This window comes from Mustela nivalis (genome assembly GCF_964662115.1).
Source record: "Mustela nivalis genome assembly, chromosome: 8".
NCBI classification, from domain to species: Eukaryota; Metazoa; Chordata; class Mammalia; order Carnivora; family Mustelidae; genus Mustela; species Mustela nivalis.
Window position 1 is genome coordinate 69,600,647 of NC_139027.1, and position 21,175 is coordinate 69,621,821.

General features: G+C 35.5%; 1 protein-coding gene across 33 annotated transcripts in view; it reads left to right on the forward strand.

Moving 5' to 3' along the window:
• NRXN1 (neurexin 1) overlaps window positions 1-21,175 on the forward strand; it is a 1,174,729-nt gene that overhangs the window by 4,876 nt on the left and 1,148,678 nt on the right. Inside the window, exon 3 of one of the 33 annotated variants that reach the window (XM_082745370.1) lies at window positions 270-1,213. The exons of the other annotated variants lie outside the window; for them this stretch is intronic. Coding sequence (XP_082601496.1) covers window positions 270-418 — 149 coding nt within the window. The 3' untranslated portion in view covers window positions 419-1,213. Of the gene's footprint in view, window positions 1-269; window positions 1,214-21,175 lie in introns of those variants that run through there. 33 annotated transcript variants of the gene reach the window in all.

Genomic DNA, 21,175 nt, shown 5'->3' on the forward strand with positions numbered 1-21,175 from the left:
TAAGGCCCGACGCCTGACCCCCTGGGGGGCCTCGGCCTGGGCAGGGCGCGGGGAGGCAGGGCGAGGCCGGTGGGGCCGGCTGGTGCATGGGGACGTCCTTCTCTGGACAGTGCGTTTCAGCTAGTTTCAAGGTGAAGACCTGTTGTTGGCCTCTCTGCCTTAGCACCTCCCACAGCCCCTCCTTTGGCGTTCTCCTCAGGGCTGAGCAGCCCCATTTCCGGGTTCAGTTTTCTCAGGGGAACCCTCGTGCCGACCCCGCTCACTTACAGGTGGCAAGTGGAATGACCTCTCCTCTTGGGATTCCTCGGCTTCTTTGTCAGGCTGCTCCCCCAACTTAACTGGGCCATGGCTCGCCTCAACAACTGCTGTGCTTTCCTCTGCCACCTCTGAGTCCGTAACACCCAGGTGTTCCCCCTAGGATGCAGACAGGCATCTAGAAGATTGGGCACACATTTGGTGAAGAATGACGTGCAGGACAGGTTCACTATGGTTGAGAATCTCCATGTTTGTTATTCATGGTAAAGGACAGAAGGGGAACAGGATTCATAGGAATCCTGCTTTGCCTTTTATAGGTAACGTAGAAAGTCCTGCTCCTGGTTGTGGAAAAAGGGGCGTGGGAGGGGGCCCATGTGAAGGTTTTCTGGATTAGAGGGAGGAGGGTTCTTGGAATTAATGTTAGTCTCTTTGGTTATGTCCAAGTCTAACTTCTGTCAGTTTAGGAAAAATTATGTGATTTCTGTGATTTCTTGCAGTGGGAGACAGGTCAGCTAATATTTAGAAATGTTAGAGATTAAATAACATATTTCTTAATTAGCAGATGTCTTGGGAAGATAAGTAACACAGAAATTTAGACGTTGTTGGACTGGGAAGTTTCTGTAGGCTAATAAACAAGGGATGAATATGAAGGATTGTAAGAGATTTTCTGAGTACATTTAGCTAATGATATTTATCCGAGTCGTGGAGGCCAACCTGCAAATTCTCTTGTTTTTAAGGATTAAAAGTGTGGAATGAAAAACAAATCATACCTAAGTTTTATTTTCTTTCCTTAATAAATAAAATTCATTCTTGTGTCTCCAATATTGCTACATGACAATGATCAAGGAAAAATACTGTATAAATACCGAAAAGCCTATGACCAGAAAGTGACTGATATGAAAAAGATGAAGCATGGATATATTTGTGGCTGAGCAACAGAGGTGTCAGGGTTTAAAGTAGATAGTGCATGGGTCAAATCAAGACAGCACATGGCTAAATGACATTTATGGCTGTAATTGTTTTAAAGTAGATTAATTATTAAATCTGATTTTGAAAGCTGTGAGGACAAAAGCTGTATGTGTGGCTGAATTTTATTGTATAATGTCTTCTCCTGCTTTTTTTTTTTTTGTTTGTTTTTTTGCTTTTTTGCTGACACTTCTAAGAGGAACTAGCCCTTGTAAATCTTATTAGACTTGGCAGTTCTCTCTCATTTGACTTGAAGAGAAATGAAGACTTGATAAAATTTGTAATTGTTTAAACAGCAAAGGGAGTTTGTTAGGAAGGAAAAAGAAGAGTTCTGTAACCTTCATGGGTTTATGGGAAAAAAAAAAAAGTAAAGGGCTATTTTATTATTCTCTGCCTTCATAAAGGTTTTTGTTTTCATTTTGTTTTGGCTTTAGTAATTATAGAAGACTGTGTATTCCATGGGCTAGACTGCACTTCGGCTTAACCAGTAAATTTCCATGGGTTTAGTACAAGGCTTTATAGTTAGGTTTTACAAAAATAAAACAGTACATATTTTTCCTCTCCATTATCTAATTTAGTTGTAAATCTTGAATGAAGTAGCTGGTAAATATGATGATTTGCTATTTTATAATTTGAAGCTCCATATCTCTTCACTGGTTAATAGAAATATATTTTTTAATAGAACATTTTTTATGGGAAAAATTGCTCCACATATCCCATTGCCACTTTAAAATACAGAGCAGAAAATTTAATGAAGGACACATGAGATATAACTTCCTTCCTTAAATTAGGAAACAAATATGACACAATGACAGCTTGTTCTGTGTGGGAGGGTGTTTTAAATTAAAATTTTTATTTATCTTGTGCATTTTAAATGTAGGGATCCAGGGATCATGCATAATCAGGAACACTTAAGAGTGGAGAAAGCGTGGCAAAAGTAATATGTTGAAGAGAAGCAGAATTAAATGTTTCTGAAATGCATTTTATTTTGCCAGTGGATAGGCTCTTTCCATAAAAGGAAGAATTTGGAATTACCAAGATATATAATTGAGCAGTATAGTACCTGATGCTTAAAGTAATTCAATTCAGAAAAGAAAATCCATCAGGATGGTTCTGGAGCATTGATTCGTTTTGAAAATTTGATCTGAAAACGGAGTGCAAAGATCACCACTAGTCATGAAAGAAAAACAAAAGGCTGGATTCTTTTCATTATCACAGAAATGGGAGATGGACTGATAAAGGCAGAATCCATCTGCCCAGAAGGATTGGCTCCATTTTTATGTATTTTCTCTATTTCATGTGTGTCAGGTGACTGTTAAATAATTAATTGAGAATGGATGCTTTTCCCTACACCAATCCTGTATTGATGGCCAGAGATAGGTGGTTTCTATTCAGATGAAGTATGGGCAGAGCCCTGCCTCTGGCCACTATTCACACTGATTTCCACATCCTTTTTAAAAACTAATTTGAAAACATATCCTCATTCATTAGAGAAAATTTAGGGAAAAAAAAATTAAAACAAACATTCAATAAGATTCAAATTATATCTTTTTCTAACCACAATTTCTTTTTTAACTTAATAAAGCCTAATATTATGTAGTTGCCTTCATATTAAAAATACAGTCAGAACTACTAAAAAGGCAATAATAATTTTCTTTCTCTCTCTCTCTTTTTTTTTCCTGGCCCAGAATGTCTCACAACAACTTCTGCAACTATGGTTTTCTAGAATATTTTTATTTAACGAGGTCAGTTTTATCCTTACTCTAATTTATTCAAGCCTAGCAAGTTTTATTTATTTATTTATGTAGTGATGGAAAGAAAGCACAAGAAAGGTTATGTGTCAGGACCAGGTTAGTGACAGAGCCTGCGTACAACTACAGGCACTCTCATTCTAGAGCCCTATATTATCTTCTCTGCTGAATGAGATTTCCATTTTATGAGGGTTGATATTTTTTCAGGTTCAGGGATTATTCAAAAAATATATGTATAAATGACTGATGAGATAGAACTAACCTATATATCACTTACGATCTTTGACCCTGAAAATGAGCCTCAGAACTCAAGTATCCAAGAATGTCATCTTTCCTGAATGATGGATACCTGTGGGGTATATAGCTTTTTCAGTGAATCATGCTCATCTAAGTGCCCCAGGACCATTATTATTTAATAAGTCTCTACTTAAGAGGACTAATAGTTTCTTAGCAGCTTAAAAGAATTAGTGAATTTCATGGCTGTCTAGCTTAAAAATGAGAATAAAAAGCTGATCAATAAGAAGTAAAGTTATACTTTTAAAAATTTGCAGGTTTCATGTATTTTAGGGTCATTTATACTAAAATTTCATACTAGACTCTTCAGTGTCACTTTTATTTACTTTCCCTATTTAAATGGACATAAACACATATCCTTAAAAGGGCTATTTACTAAATATTACTAAACATGGTAGTATAATAGATGTCACTTAATAAAGCCCATGCTTTCTATGACTTTACTAAGGTGATCAGATAGACAACCATATTCACTCAGTCATATCTGCATTCATTTCTTTATTCAGCACATAATGATTGAATGCTTTTTATGTGTCTGAGTAGCAGGCTCAGGTAAAAAAATATGTGAGTAAACGCTCAGAAATAGTTCTTACTTTGCTAGACCTTGCATTCCAATGAGGAGACATACTTTTTTAAAAAGTAGATGGAAACTTAAAATGGTGGTATGTATATTGGAAGACAAGATACATACACAATACATAATATTGTGAGAACTTAAAATAGTGTGAACTAACCTAATCAAAGAAGGCTTCCCTGAAGATTGAGGTTTAAAGCTGAGAGACAAGAAGGAGTAAACCATGTAAATGTAGAGGAGAAAAGCCTGGTATAGGAGTTGGCCTGGCATATTCTAGCAACTGAGAGAAGGCCCTGGAATATGGAGGTCTTAGCGGAGTAGGCCTGGGTCTTGCAGACCCTTATAGATCATATCAAGGATTTGAATCTTTATAAGTGTGATAGAAAAATAATGGAAAGAGTTTAGTGTTTATTTGACACCTTTGTCAAATTTATACTTCAAAAATGTCACTCTGGCCACACTGTAGGAAACACACTGATAGGGGGTCAGAGTAAAAGAGAAAACATTATTTTCTGTTTGTCAGTTAATAAAATTTGTTTAAGCACCCACTGTAAGCTGTAGACTGAATAGGGGAACATAGGGAAAAACAAGATTGTTTCTTTAAGGAAGTTAGAATCTTGTGAGTTTGGTTACATATAGAAATCTAAGGGCATTCATTGTTAGGAACGCTTGATTCTGTCTGTGAAAATTACCAGAACGCTTTCTGTGGTTTATCATGTAGTTTCCCCAGATAAACCTAGCAAATCTATAGGCTTTTGGAGCCCATTGGCAATGTCATACTATGTTGTACTCTCCAAGAGCCTTACTCAATATGTCTTTCTTGTGACAGTGTATAATGGTTTATTTTGATTCTAGGCTTTCAGTATTTTAACTGCTGCAATAAAGAAAAATATTACATAGGTACTTAATTCTTGATTTATTCTGTTTCAGAATTTTTATTAAGAAAGCCTTTAACACAAAAACATTTTTAAAAACTATCACCCTCCATATAAACTAATACATTCATTCCTCTCAATCTTATATTTAAAGAGTGATTCTTACTATATTTATTCCGGTGTGTAGATATAGATATCTAATCGGCCTATTCTATTTAAGATTTGTCTTTGAGGCTCTCCTATAAGTTAAGGTTATTTACATGTATCTGCAGAGAAGCTAGGTAATATGTTCGAGCTTTAAAAGCTTAAGTAAGATGTTCTTGCAGTTATTATAAACAGATTATATTTTTTACCGTAAATTTATATATATGCCAGTGAAATCATGTTCCAGTTTTGGATACCTTTAGAGAAAGGTAATAATAAACTGATAAAAAAAATGATTGACTACAGAAAGGACTAACACTGTATAATATTTATGCTCTTCTTAGCTGTATTGTGAGAAGCAGCACCCTGAGCTACACTAGTTCCTGAAAAGCAGTCATTGACCCATTCTGTGTTTCTTTCTCAGTAAACATTTGGTGGCCACACCTTAACTCCTATAAATATTCATTGGAAATTAAGTATCATAGATACTTAACGTTTTGTTTTATTCTTGAGATATAAAGCTGCTGTTTGAAATTTCTCTGCAAACTTTATTTTCAAGAAGTGCACATGTGTTTTTGACATAATTAAGAATAAGTCATTTTTGCGGTCTAAAAATTTTCAGTTCATGTTCACTTCAGCACATATTCTAAATGTTTAGAGTTTGCTGTACAAAACAATATTATACAAACCTCATATACTTTTTTTCTTGTGCACTTATGTATAATTTTACAGCTCGGTCCCTTTTCTATTACTCAAAACACAAGAATTGGTAAATTTCTTGGTCTTTGCTATATAGTAAGACTTAAAATATCCCAATTAGGTTTTGGGGAAGAAAAAGGTTTTTTGGATAATTGTGTTAGAGCTCTTCAGAAATTGCATGGCTTTTTTTTCCCCCCTCACTTCTTTTAAGCATAGATTCCATGTGTTCTACTTGAATATGGGAATGGGTGCAGTGTTCTCTCAAATCCTTTTCTTGCCTTGGTATTTACACAGTGTGGGCAAACAGAATGTGGCAAGGTGTCTGAACAACTAAATTCCAGATGTGGTATTGCCTCCAAAGCACTGTTAAAAGTAGAGTGAGATCACTGATGCTCTGCATTTCAGTTTTCAAGATTGTAAATCGAGAAATACATAATCAGGCAACTAATACATTGTGAACTTAGGCTGACTTATTTCAGAGTATGAATAGTTAATAGGTGAAAACTCCCAGAAAAACGTGAACATTGGGAAGAAATATCTAATGATAGCAAGGGTAGATGCCTCTAAAGTGTTGTAAATGTTAATAGTGAAAATGTTAAGCATGTTTCTATAAATCTATGTTGGGGTCATTTTAGAGGGAGTTTAGATCATTCATGCCCAATAGTATATATAAGATTTGGTGGAGTTTTCTTATTACACACTGATACATTGGTACAGACAAGCTGAGTAAAGAGGGCATTCGTCTCTTTGTTTCTTCTTTGTAAAATCTGAACAAATGAAATAATTTAATATTGGGGAAAAAAAAACCATTACGAGTCTAACCATAACTCTCATAATATTCTCCAAATCTACAAAAATATGTGGTTTCTTCCCCCAAATAGTAGACCTAAAATTATTTAAAAAGATGCGCTAGATGCCCCTCTTTTCTTGGTGCCATAAGCACCCCTTGTGTTTGAAAAAAATTTGAAATTGTTCTGTTTAGAATTGTAAGTTATTCTAATTATTGTTTAGTGCTTACTGAGTGAAAAGCATTGTACAGTATGCTTTGTCCATCTTAACCTTATTTATACCTACACATTCTACGTGAATAGGTTTTACAAAATTCCCATTTTACAGAGGAGAAAATTGTGGATTAGAAAAGCTGCCTTGCCAAAAGGCACATAGTTCATGGCAGAGCTGAAATCTGAGCCCAGGTGTGTCCATTACCCCAGCAGGCAACTCTGTCCATTATATGACATAACCTGTTTTACTTAATAAACAGCTAGTGGATGCTGGGAATTTGTTTTGGGTTGTCAGCTTGCTGCTGGTATGAATGGCTGACTTATAATAAAGACTTCAGAACTGAAGATTGTGGCAGACCCTTACATTTAGTGACATTTCGTAATGTCATGATAATAATGAAACAGAATAGCTTGTCAGGATTCATTGCATTTTGTTTCTATAACTTGCTTATTTGCTGCTTTTGTTGACCTTCTATTAATATTATGCTTAATGGGTTGATTTTACTTTAATGCAACTAGAAGTAAATCCCCAGTGTATTGCATTGGAAGAACTACAGTTTTTAATCTCCTGAATGAAAATACTTAGTTTTCACAAAACCAGCAACACAGAATTTGCATCCACTTCATAGTCTGGGAGATAACATTATTGAAATTATCGAAGTCCATGGTGATTTAGCACAAGTACAAAGATCTATCCCCATCACATAAGCAGACACTTAGACTTGCTGAGTTAGAACGTGGTTCTGCTGAAGGCTTAGATGATGGTACACTGGGCATTTAATTGAAATTACATAATGAGAAGGTAGTGTCTCTTTGGATAAGTTTGGCTTCCCAACACATTGCCGAAAGTTGAATTCAAGAGCAGTTCTTAAGAGTTAGAAAGATGTATTCCCTATGCTATTTCTGGTATATATGAGAAGCTATTATTGGAAAGAAGTGGGAGGAGAACAAGACTGACCTGGCAAGCCAAAACGCTGACCTGGACTCTTGTCTAGTAACTTGTGCTCAAAACTGTCTGGACTGTAATTAGAAATGCACTGACGCCACATTACAGGAACCAGTGCAACTTCAAATAGCACTTTCTTAGGTTGGTTCCCAGGAGGGATCTGGTGGTCCAAAAGTTAAAGGAGGAGCTGCCAAGAAGAACAGTTGCTTCACAAGCGCCCTAACATCAGGCGGGGCTTTCTGTATTTAATTATAGGCATAATGAATTCTGTGTGGATGACATTCCGTAACAGAAACAGCACTGATCACAGTTTAGGAGCTGCTGTTGTGGATGACCTAACAAGACCAGGCCTTGTATGTGGAACCAGCTAAGCTTAAGTGTTACTCAGACTTTGCTGGATTCAGCAGAATGAACTGCCCCAGTCCAGCAGAGGCAAGGAAATTAAAGACTCATGTTTTTCTCCTAAGTAATGATGTCTCTCTATAATTAAGCATGCCTGGACTTTCCTTAGGGGAATAGCTGGCATGGTAGCATATAACTATAGCTGCCATATGGAAGATAGTACTTTTCAGCTTAGACTCTTTATCTGAATGCAACATTGGTTTGTTTGTTTGTTTTTTTCCCAGGAAATAATGTGACTATTTAAAATCGTTGCATGTGAACCTTAAGGGACTAAATGTTTAATCTATACAACTGAAAACATTGTAAAAATAGGATGTAACATATTGTACATTGTAAATGTTAAGACATGAACCCCTATTTTAAAAATTGGGTCAACTTCCTGTGACCTAGAGTTCTAAGATTTTTAAAATGATGAAAACATGTACTTTTCATATATAAATGATTGTGCATATGTGTATAAACACAGAAATATATACAAAAATATGACATATATAAAAATTATATAAGCAGAGAAGCATTTTTTTAAAAGTCTTTGAAATCATGTTAAGATCTTCACAAATATATTGGTTAAACATGTCATTAAAATATGTCTTTATGATTTTAAATAGTCTATGTAATATATATTTTTTTCTACACAAGACCATAGAAACCTAAAAAGTCTGTGTTTATAGTAAAACACATGACTTTCTGTGACCAGGCATGGGATTTGAAATTTTGAAGTTTTTACAAAGTACCATTTTCATATTATTGATTGACAATATCCTAACAATTCCTGGGGGTTATATGAAAATCTGACTATATTAAGTCTTGCTCTAAGATTGTTCTGACAATAACCAAGAGTAATTTGCTTTGATGGAATTTTAGCTATCATTATTAAATATTAGTTATTATTTAACTCTTTATTGGAATGAGCCACAATTATGTTCAAACACATGGAAAAAATTAAGCTAATATTAATAATGACATTTTTAAGACTTTATCCATAAGAAAACTACGGGGTTAAACTCATTTAATGAGCTCCCAGTGAGTTCAAAATAAGCCATCCACCACAGGGATATTTCAAAAGAGTGATCTGGGTAAAAAACAGCTCCCAAACCTCTCTTACCAGAGTAGTTGGGAAACCTATAAGAATTTTAGTTGTTAATATTTAAAGGAGTCTTGTGTAAATTTTAATATGCCTTATTGGTCAGTTTCTATCATTATATGAGAATTTTTAGATTCATACATCATTAATTTTCTCTTCCTCTGGCCTCTTCAGTGTTTGTTTAGATTAGAATGGTGGAACTAAAATAATATGGCTTTTTTGTTTCCATCACAGTTTCTATTTTTTGGTTTCAAATAATATTTAAAGTTGTTTTTTATTGTTGCTGATGTTTTTCCTTTCCACTTGAATTTCATCCATTGTTTTCTCTTCTACTCTCTACATTGATTTCCTTCATAAAAACACAGACAAGAGGTAGAGCTTCAAAAATATGAGTAATTCTTCATCTGGGAATGGCACTTCTCTCTGACTGTTAGCTGAGAGCTGTGCACTTTCCCAGAGGTCATTAGAAATAAAGAATGATGGGCACCTCCCCTTCTCCTACACCCCAAATGTTATCCATCCTGGACAAAGTCCTTGTTTGTATAACACAGAAAATGCTGTGTTTCTTCCTAAATCGAGGCAATAAAGATTTGGATTGGGGCCAAATATACAATCCTGTAGTGTCTTCTGCCCACAAGGGATGGAGAATTGAAGGATGATGAAACCTCAGGGAAGCTGTGGAGCTCAGGATGTGTAATAATTGAGAAAATGAGACTGAGAACTGAAAGAGGAACAGGAGATAGGAGGAAAGAAGATGATTGGGGAAGAAAATGAGTGCTGGAAGAAGAAGGTAAATTGAGAGAGAGAGAGAGAAAGAACAGAATTTGAAACAACAAGAATACTAAGAACTAGTGAATTAAAATAAGAAACATCACACATCTGGTTAGTGGAGGAGGGGACTAGAACATGAATTTCTTGACTGCTAGACCTGAGATTGTGCTGGAGAGCTAGGAGGAGGGAAGAAGACAAGGACAATACATTATCACCTAAAATTAGAGTCACATAAAATATAATCATTCCTTAGTATGTTCTGGCAAGATGTCATTGGACTTGATCCTACTAACAACAGGGACAGTGATAGCAAAATCTTGCATAACTCATACCCAGTGCCAGGCACTATTTTAAGTTCTTTATACATACTAATTTATTTAATCCTCCCACAACCCTTTAAAGTAGGTGCGATTTCCCCCAATATACAGCTGAGAAAACTGAGGTACAGAGAGATTTTTAAAATCACTCCTTTCACACCCTGGGAAATTGCACAGTTGGCATTCAGACCAGGGCTATGTGACCTCCTGTGGACATGCCCTGAGCTTGAAATTCATTCTTTTTCAGTAATAACTGAATGTACATCCTCCACACTCTCTTTCGCATATGAGAATTTGCCCTGTGTCTAAATGATGCCTGTATAAACCAGTGCAATTTCATTTTCTCTCCCTCTCAGTATTCCATCTAAGTGTTTAATAACTTTTCCTAGGCAGAATTTCTTCTTTAAATTTAATGAAAATCCGTTCTCTGCTGACATAAATTAATTTCTTCTTGTTATGTCCTCAGTGGAAATAAAATTCAAGTAGTCAATATCTCCTTGAATTATCTTTATCTGTTTAAGAGAAAGAGTGCTGTCTTCACTGAGCTAAAAATGTTTCAGATCCCCCTTCTGTGAAACTGATCTGACATTCAGCCTCCTTGTCCTAATAGCCACCTGCTTTATTTATGTTACTCACTGTGTTTCCTCTACTAACTAATGCTTTTCCAATTCTTAGTTTCCCAGACCTGGGACAACCCTCCCTTTTGTTCATCACATGCTGCACTTTCACTGACTCCCTAACCTTTCCTTTTGCTTCTTTCTGGCTTACTAATTTCCCATTATATCTTGAAAGTACCAAGATAGATCTATATCTATCTATGTCTATGTGTATATCTATATCTATCTGGGCAGAGGGTTTCTAAAGTCCTTAGTAGGTGGTTGTTACTTGGCAGTTAAAAACAAAAACAAAAACAAAATTGCCTCTTACTAGTGTCTGTGGATCAGGCAGTCTAGAATTGTGTAAAGGGAAAGGTCTTGATAGCATTGCATTTGTTAGCAAGAAAAGTAGGCCAGAAAAATATGAGTTGATAAACAGAATATGGACTAAGGAAACCTGGCATTGGTAGTCTGGTCCACAGAGGACTACACAGTAGAAATGAATTTGAACAAGAAGTGTGTTGATTTAGGCCTAAGGAAAAACAAAACACAACAAACCACCATTTGCTTGTAATTCTTGTATAAATGTGAGAACAGCCTACAGAAGTGGGGGTGGGGGTGAATCTCTATTCCTGGAGATCCTTAAAAATAGCTTAGATACATGACTAACAGTTTTAAATTGCTTAGGATTTCCCATTCTCTGGTCAGAGGCTTGGACTAAATGACCTTCAGAATACATTTTCAGCTCTTATATCAGTTACATAAACAATCAGACTTTTTGGAAAACATTTAACACACAGTTCTCTCAAATATGAGATAGAAATAGCCCAAAACAACCCCCCCCCCAACAAAAAAGCCCAAATTATCCACTGGCAACAAACAAACAGAAAAAACGACTTTAAAAGGTATCTGAAGTTATAATTCACAGATGCATTTGTTTAAAATATGGCATTAACTGCCACAAGAGAACTTAGTTCATTAATTACTTCTCAGTTGCCTTAACCTGCTGTTGCTGCACATTAAGTGTCCCCGGAGTAGACTCTGGGCAGACACTTGGCCCACATGTTTGCCCTGAGCCAGCCACTTTTGTCGTCCTCTCTACACAGTGGATTGCCCCAGTTTCAGGTTTCCTTGAACGTGTTTGAGCTCGAGTTACAGCAGCTGCCTGTGTCTCAACTCAGTTCACACTTCCGCTTGTTCACTGTGCCTTCTCTAGGGTTTCCTCCCTAGACTGAATCCACCCCCCACCAGGTGTGGTGCTCCTGCTCTGCTGCCCAAATTTGGGCAGCGTGGCCATGTGATGCCTTCCTGTATCCATCCTTTTCTATTCTGTGTCAGTTACTCTTTCTTTGGGAAACAGAGATTTGGATGGAAGGGTTTTTTGGCACTGATGCGAATTCTTCCTGGAGGAAAATGGAATGAGAAGGCGAAAAAGTAATTTTTTTATTTAAAAACAAAATAAAATAAAACCAAAACAACCACAACATTAAAAAAACACGTGTTCTTGGGCATTCTGTAATGTGCATGGTTTCTTAGTACAAGTTACGTGAACCAGAAATCTTGTCTCATCTTTGAGCCCTATGTTTTTTGCTCGTTGATGAATTCATTCATCATTCCCAAACCACTAACTAAGAAGCTGTTCTATACATGATGAGATCTTAGCACTTACGTAGCTGTTCACCTCTATGTTCTCAGTTCTCTTGAAGTCAAAATTTGGAAGCACAAACCAAAGTGTTGAAACCTAAATACAGGTATAAAATATTCAGGAAGCAACAGTATGAATAAAACTTACTATTATCACAATGTATGAAGACCTATAATAGGGTGCACATGTGTACGATTTAGTGATATTATTGATTTTCTCAGTTGTAGTAAAAATGAGCTTTGCTTTTGAAAAATCTACGTGTGGTGGTATGCCTATAAAGAGTGACAACCATGTGGATCCTTTTAAAAATTATAGTTCATGGGTTGTCTCACACTTTGAATTAGGTTACCATAATTTCAAGTTACTCCAATCATTGGATTTTTCTATACCTCAAGAAAACAGTTTGTGGTGAGTCATTAGGTACTTAGGATGGGTAGAAAAAGCATCAGGTTAACAAATACTTTTTTGGCATAAACTAAAGGGAAACTTGTTTTACCTTTTGGTGAAATACTATGTTTTGGTTCACAACTTTCAAAGGGAAAGAATTCACATTCTAATGGGGTACGCTGGCAGATACATGCCTGATTGCATAAATTTGTTGCATGAATGCAATAAGTGCTGTCACCGGTGTGAGCAGATACAAGTCATGTGCTCTCTGTAACCTAAATTCACTTGATTCTGCTGATACACTGTTTCAGCTTCTTCATCCATCAGGATTGTTGTTATAATTTTTACTACTTTTCCTAATCCCAAGCAGTACTCCTCATTTCCCCACCCAAAGCATCCCTCTCTACTACTGGGATGGTCTTTTAAAAATGGTATTTTTCTTTTGGCTTAAGGATTAAGGAGAAAGCACACATTCTTAAGAGTGGCACCAAGTACTTTTTGAAATCTGTGTCTGATCTTTTCAGTCTCATTTCTTACCACTTTCTCCCAACAGAAGCCTTGTGATGGAAGCCAACATTATTTGTATTATGAATAATTATGGTATTTACATGTCTTGGAGCCCTTTCTAGTGCTATTTTTTCTAGACCAAAAGCCTTCTGTCTACCCTGAGTGAAATTCCACCCATCATTCATGACTCATCTAAAAAATCTTTCTGAAATTCTCCCTGATGTTCTTCCCTGACCCTCCTGCAGAGCAAATGCTGGCTTTGTGTTGATCTTGGTTCATACAATATTGCACTCCACACATTTTATTATAGTTATTTAACACCCCACCATATTTCTTCATGTGATTCTAAGTCCCCGGGGGAGCACTTATACTCCTATTTATTACTCTGTTATATAAGTAAGAGCCAGCAGACTAGCCCGTAGTAGGAGCTCAATAAATGTTAGCAAATTTAATTAGGTTCAAGATTTTAAGAAGAAAATATTGAAGATAATGGTCAGAGAAAACAAATAAGTAGTTCTTTAAAAGAGAAATACAAAAAGCCAATACATATAGGAAAAGAAGCTTGATCTCCATAAGTAAAGCAAAATAAATTAAAATGAGGTTGTTATTTCTTGCTTAATGGATTGAAATTAAAGAGCATGATTGTACACAGTGTTGACAGAGATGTGGTAATTATAGGCTCTCTTATGCTCTTGCACATCTTTGGTTGGAGTGTGAGTTATGACAACTGTTTTTAGGGGAAATTTACCAGTAGCTATGACAATTTAAAATGTGTGTATCCTTTAACAGGGCAGTTCCCCTTCTAGGAATTTTTTTTAACAGAAATACCTGAACAAGTCTCACAAATGTATGATTGCAGGTACATATTGCAATCATCTGTAATGGTAAAAACAAGTAAGTGGAATCAATTCAAAGATTAATTAACATCGTAATTAGCTAACTAAACATTGGTAGGCCCATATATAATGTCTCACAACATGATATAAGTGAGATACATATATATAAAGTAGGATGAAATATGTTAAAATATATTGGTTAGTAAACATGACAAATTGCAAATATATACACATACATATATGTATAGTATACACAGCTGGATTGTATATATATATATTGTATATATATGTATGTTTTTATGTAAAAGAGGTAAATAACTTGTAAAGATCAGATGTTTCATTGTCTTCACAGAGAGGAAAGAAAAAAATCTATTTAAATTGCTGTGAGAAAAATATATTTGCAAGTACTAAAACTAGATTAACAAAGGATGTTGGTGACTCTCCATCTTGAGGGATTTTCAATAAGATTTTGAAATGTCAAACTAATAGCCCATTTCAGAAGATCAGACTCACTCTATGACTTATCAAGGATTTGTATTATCACTCTAGATTGAACATTCTCTTATAGAAATAAAAACAGAATGTTCATGTTGTCAGAACAAAATATGGCATTAACCATGCAGGATATATTCTGAAAGAATATCACAGAAGAGAGAATTACAGAATTTCAATCCTATATAATTCCAATGATTGATTGATCAATTGATTATTTATTTAATTAACTTGTATGCATTTGTCAGGCTGTATGATCATTCTTCTGGCATTTAACAGAGGCATCCTAATAAGGTTCATGGTCTGGAAGCAGATAGAATATTTCTTCTCAGCAGAGTGATTTCTGTTAATGTTCCATTTACAACATTTCCCTCTGCCCTCATCTTCTCTGAAAGGAAACTTGAGAGATGGCTGAATAAGTCAGCATTGAGTCCCAAATTGGCTTCATCGTCAAGTGTATTATCATTCTTGTAATGGCTTCTCTTCCTAATGGAACTTCTAGAAACATCTGAGAAGTTCCAAATGACTGACAAGGCTTGTGTGCTTTACTTCATACACGTGTATGTTATCAATAATTACTTAGTTGACTCTTTAATTTGTCTAAATTTGTGCAGGCATAATGGAAACTGACAATGCAATTTTCCATTGAAAATTGTAACTGGATGACTAAGCTGAGCAATTCACCTCCTTTCCATTCCTTTTGTACAGATATCTTATGCTACACCAGGATGCCTATACTTTGAAAATAGCTCATCTATATTCATTCACCCATGCATATAAATTGATTTGCATGCTCCTTTTGCAGTTTCCAAATATGCATTTGTTGCATAAAGTTTTTCATATCTATCCCAAAATGGTTCTTTTACCTCTTCCTCAGAGATTTAGTTGGTGTGAGCCAACTACACATGCTATTCAGGTGCCTGTGCAACTAAATTTCTATAGAAAATGCTAAAAACCGATAGAGGAAAGACAGATCTTTTATTAGTCATAATTTCTAGCTTAGATCTGGCCTTTATGGGTCACCTCCTTGAAATTATTCAGGGCAAGATTGGAAGTAAGTGGCAAGAATTTATTTAGATATCCAGATTATTTACCAATTCATGATTTCAGTAGGAACTAAAGATATTTGGTAGAATGATTAATTGATGGATTATATATATGAGTATATGTATATATATATGTTTTTTTTTCTCCCACCAACTAGCTAAGGAAACATTGGTTTCTTTTCAGTGTCTCTGATTTTCCCACTTAAAATAAAACAAGACAAAACTGCAAACTAAAGTTAAAACAATAATGTGATTTACCTCCACATTACTAAAAATATAAATTTGTTACTAAAAATATAAATTTCAAGTACAAGCTTTTAAAAGAGTCTAACAAAATATTTTGTGACTATGACCACTTCAAAAAAGTTAAAATACTTTAAGTTGAGAAATTATCATTATTTTAATGACTTTTAGTATTCATAGATAATCTTTATACATAATTTTTAAATTATGTGTTATATGAAGTAAAATTAATGTATTTTTAAAGAGCCTTGAGTAGCAGTGTGTAAGAGGAGGAAGAGATTAATGTTTACTGATTGTCTCTTATGTATGTTGTCCCATTTAATTCTCACCCCTACAACTAGACTTGATTTATTAATTTTGTTTTGCATTTAACAAAAATGCAGAGTGTGTATGCAGCAAGGAGAGAATTTGAACACAGGCTTTAAACCCCAAAGGCCTCTACAACCCCACACTTTTCCCCCTGTGTCTCCATGGTCACCATTCACAGCTTTAGAATAGCTTGTGTAGATCCTGTGATGTCATATATACAAATGATCAAGAGTCACCCTCCTTTTTTGGAGAGCATAATAGCATTTGAGATACTCTTAAGCTTTGCAGGTATTTCTTTTATTTGGAATTTGATTTTAGCCAATTTGTCTTTCATATTTTTCTTTATACCTCATCTCTTTTATGTATGGTTGACTGTATTTCCCAACTAAATGATGTATTGCTGTTAATGATCAAGAAGAAACCTGTAGATACAGTTTCCAAAGACTTTACGGGAAGACTATAGGCAACCTCAACATACATAGAGTCCCTGTTTTTTATTCTTATTTTCTTCATCAGACCATAATTATATTCCTGATTTTGTTTTTTCCTTCCACTCTATGAAAGAGTAATTATTTTTTCTACTGTTTCTTTCTCTTTTAAGGCTATGTCATCTTGTGATTTTTTTCCATTATATTTTGGCTTATTTTTCATCATAAAAGATCCATAAACATCATAAAACAATGTACCTTCTAAGATGACAGTTTTGAAAAGAAGGAAATATCTCAAATTTTTTTCTTAACCTCTATAGAATACTTTCTGCTCTAAGGATTTGTTCACATTTTAGTTAAATATATTTTATGATATTTTATCTCAATTTACCCAGTTTAAGAAACAAAGATTCCTGTAAAAACTCATTCTGGGGGTGCCTGGGTGGCTCAGTGGGTTAAAGCCTCTGCCTTCAGCTCAGGTCATGATCCCAGGGTCCTGGGATCGAGCCCCACAATGGACTCTCTGCTCCGTGGGGAGCCTGCTTCCTCCTCTCTCTCTCTGCCTGCCTCTCTGCCTACTTGTGATCTCAGTCTGTCAAATAAATAAATAAAATCTTTAAAAAAAAAAACTCATTCTGTGAAAACGTTCATTTAACCGGTATTGTTCTTTTCTCCTTTCAGAACTCTAAGTTGTCAGTAATTCCATAAACATAAAAAAAGGAAATAATATGTCAAACACATGGGAAAAGGATATACGTGAAAGTATGTTCTTAAATGCATAGTGGTTAACTATGTATTATGCATACTTTCCCTTAACCCTTAATAGTTTTTATATAACTTAGTTTGACTTTGGCATTTATTTCATAAATGACTCATAAAGAAAGTATATTCTTGATTTTCCTGTCATATCACCAAAACTTCTGTAAATAATTCAGAAATTATAGTGCAAAACATTTTTGGCCCTCCTTAGATTTCAAACCTGGTAAGTGGATATTGCATCAGTTTCTCTTTGGGCAATAATTTTTTTCCTTGCTTTCTACCTATACATTCAGAAAATCCTAGTTTTTTTTAAATCCTTTGATAATGACTTGAAAAATATGTCTAATTGCATACTAAAACTAAGATAGTTATTACAAAATGGAACTCTGAAGTAAAAATGGATCAGTAGCTGTAGTTTATTATAGCGTCTAAGGTGGTAATCAATGCATCAGAGAGAAAATTTTAAACATTTATGACATTTTAGGTGATATTTAAAGGCACTGAGCTTAGACAGTGAGGATGTATTTGTGATTAGATGTGCCTGGTTACTTCTCTCATGGAGTTTATATTTCTTTCGGTGAATACAGAAATATATAAGGTCAGCTACAATACAGAATAACCAACACTAATGGTAAAGTATGTAAACCCAGACTTAGGAGGTACAGAAGGCCTCCCAAAGGATAAGACAGCTAAGGTGAGACTTGAATATGAATAGGAGTTAACTAAGGGAACAGAACGGAAAAGAGAAAGCATGCAAGAGGAGACTGTTCCTCATTTGTAGAACTGAAAATAGTTTAGAATTTATGGTACATAGAGGAAAAATGGTGAAAGTGGCTTTAATACAGGCTGCAAACTAAGCTGTGTAAGTCTTGTAAGCTGTGTTAAGGGGTTTGGAACTAACCTTTTGACCACATGATAGAGTGAAAAGAATAGGATGTAATATAAGATTGTAATTTTATCTATTTATTTATTTATTTATTTAAAGATTTTATTTATGTATTTGTCAGAGAGAGTGAGCACAGGCAGACAGAGTGTCAGGCAGAGGGAGAAGCAGACTTCCTGCGAGCAAGGAGCCCAATGTGGGACTTGATCCAGGATGCTGGGATCATGACCTGAGCTGAAGGCAGCCGCTTAACCAACTGAGCCACCCAGGCGTCCATAAGATTGTAATTTTAGAAAGACTGCTGTGACTACAAAGGTAGATCTTGGATGGAAAGCAGAACTGGAAATAAATAACTGTGGACCCAAATAAGATAAAGGTTCTCGTTAGAAAGGTCTGTGACTGCCGGTAGATGGGTACATGTTTGGAAGAGTGTCCACTTCCACTGTATCTAGAACCACTACAAATAGTGTAGGTTTGTTTTGGGGAATAAGGAAAGGCCTAGAATTGAGTAATTAGGAAATGGGTAGGCTAATTGTTGACTTGGGATGGAGAGAATGAGAAGAAATGAAAATGGGAAGCATACAGTGAAATCCAGAGGAAGGTGTAGGTTGTAGATCAAGTTAACAGAGTCATCGGAGGAAACCTGGAGTGGCAAAATGAGCTTATTATAGTAAATAAACTGGCTAATTTTTGCAAAGAGCTAGATATAGGCAGACATGCATATTCTAGTAACTATTGGACATACTTTATCTTTTTTTTTTTTTTAAGATTTTATTTGTCACAGAGAGAGAGAGAGAGAGAGAGAGAGAGCGCGAGCACAAAAGCAGGGGAATCAGCAGGCAGAGGGGGAAACAGGCTCCTTGCTAAGCAGGGAGCCCAAGGTGGGACTCGATCCTAAGACCCTGGGATTATGACTTGAGCCAAAGGCAGATGCTTAGCTGACTGAGCCACCCAGGAGTCCCTAAGATTTTGCTTTATCTTTTGATGTAATTCATTAAGTTTCACTATCCTCTAAAATTTATATCCCTCAGGACTTTATCCCTTCCTCTGATTTGTTTCCATGGTTACAAACCACAGTTTCCTTCTAATCCAGACTTCCCAGTTATCTTGGCCTAAGTTTGCCTCTAGGTGGGTGAAGAAGTGATTCTCCCAGTTTCTGATATCCCTTTAGTTTCAGATAATATATTTATATCATAATATATAGGTGATGGAGAAAGAAATAACAGTAAATTGTTGTATTTCCAAATTTCTTTTTTAACAAATGTCTATTTATAAAATCATGTAATTTAAAGTTACCTTCATGAGGGGCGCCTGGGTGGCTCAGTGGGTTAAAGCCTCTGCCTTCAGCTCAGGTCATGATCCCAGGGTCCTGGGATCGAGCCCCGCATCAGGCTCTCTGCTCAGCGGGGAGCCTGCTTCCGTTCCTCTCTCTCTCTGTGTCTCTCTGCCTACTTGTGATCTCTGTCAAATAAATAAAATCCTAAAAAAAAAAAAAATAATAATAATGATAAAAATAAATAAAGTTACCTTCATGAAACTTAATTTTCTAACATGTCCGTAAGTTTTAAAATGTGTATATTTTTCATGTAATAATGTATCAACTAGGTCAATCATATGCCCAAAGAAAATACAAAATACTGGCAAGATGGAGAGAGAAGGGGTGCAGAGCAACCAAAGTCAGAAATAACCTATATTGAAAGCAAATATTTATTTAGTGGCTGCTGTGTCTTTTATATGCTCTGTTTATTTCCTTTGTTTTCTCACCCAGAATCTGTATTTTTATGCTGTCCTTTTTTTTTTTTTTTTTAAACCCATCTAAAGCTTTGCTTTGGCAGGTGTGTGAGCAGCAGTTGGCCTGTTATGTGTCTACCATCCGTGGGAAAGTTAGCTGGGCCCTGAGCAAGGGCTTCCTTCCTCCAAATCCAGAAACCTAATAAATGGCTGGGTTTCTTTAAACTTTCCTTCAAAAACCAAGAAGTGAGGGCCCATCTAGGATTAAGATGGGATGATTGGGAGAAAGGAGATTATGAAAATTAGATTTTTGCCATTCTGTGAAAAGAAAGTGAGAAGTGTTAAAAAGGTGATGGTTGAAATGGTAAGCAGAGAAGAACAGCTTGCTACATTCACTAGCTGAAATCGCAAAGTAATGGTGTTTTGTTTCCATAACTCAGTTCTTGTTTGGTAACAGTTACAAGAACAATTACTACTCCACTTTCCTTTCTCCTTCCCTTCTTTCTTGTTGGTGCTTACCTTTGATAAAAAGATACATCTTTCTATTTGGCCCATCTATTTTCAGTTTGCCCCATGAACAGGGGCACCCTGAGAGGCAAATAAGTTACTTAATTGTAATACATCTAGTTTATCTGATTATATATTGGGTGGTCTGCCTTTTTTTCAGTTAGAATTTTGTCCATGTCTTGTATAGTCACCCCAGATCCTACCTGGAGGTAGGCTATAACTAAATAAATTAATTTTAAAGAGGATATTTTGATGATTAAGTATGATATCAATTTTTTAGAAAGGAAATTTTAAGAAAAGTTTTAATAGCTATAATTAATCCCTAATCATTGTCTTCTCATTCTGGAATATTGAGTAATTGGAATCGTATGTGAACATGACCTGAAACACTGGTCTCAATGGTCTATATCCTTTATTTTAGATTTGAGTATGCTTCAGAAGTAATAAATAGAACTCAGTTAAATATATGCCCCATATTACTTTAGTTGTGTGTATCACGGCTGGCCCGTAAATTGTAGTTATTCAGGAATTCATAGTGAATTCATAAGTTTCTTCAATACCCTGTGTACTTGTATGTTGATTTACCTCATGAGGGTTGCATATAATATGGGAAGCTCAAGTGAGTAGACTGTAGGACACTCCTGGATAGTTAAATCAAAAACCTTTTTTTTTTCTTTTCTTTCTTTTTTTAAGATTTTATTTATTTATTTGATAGAGACACAGTGAG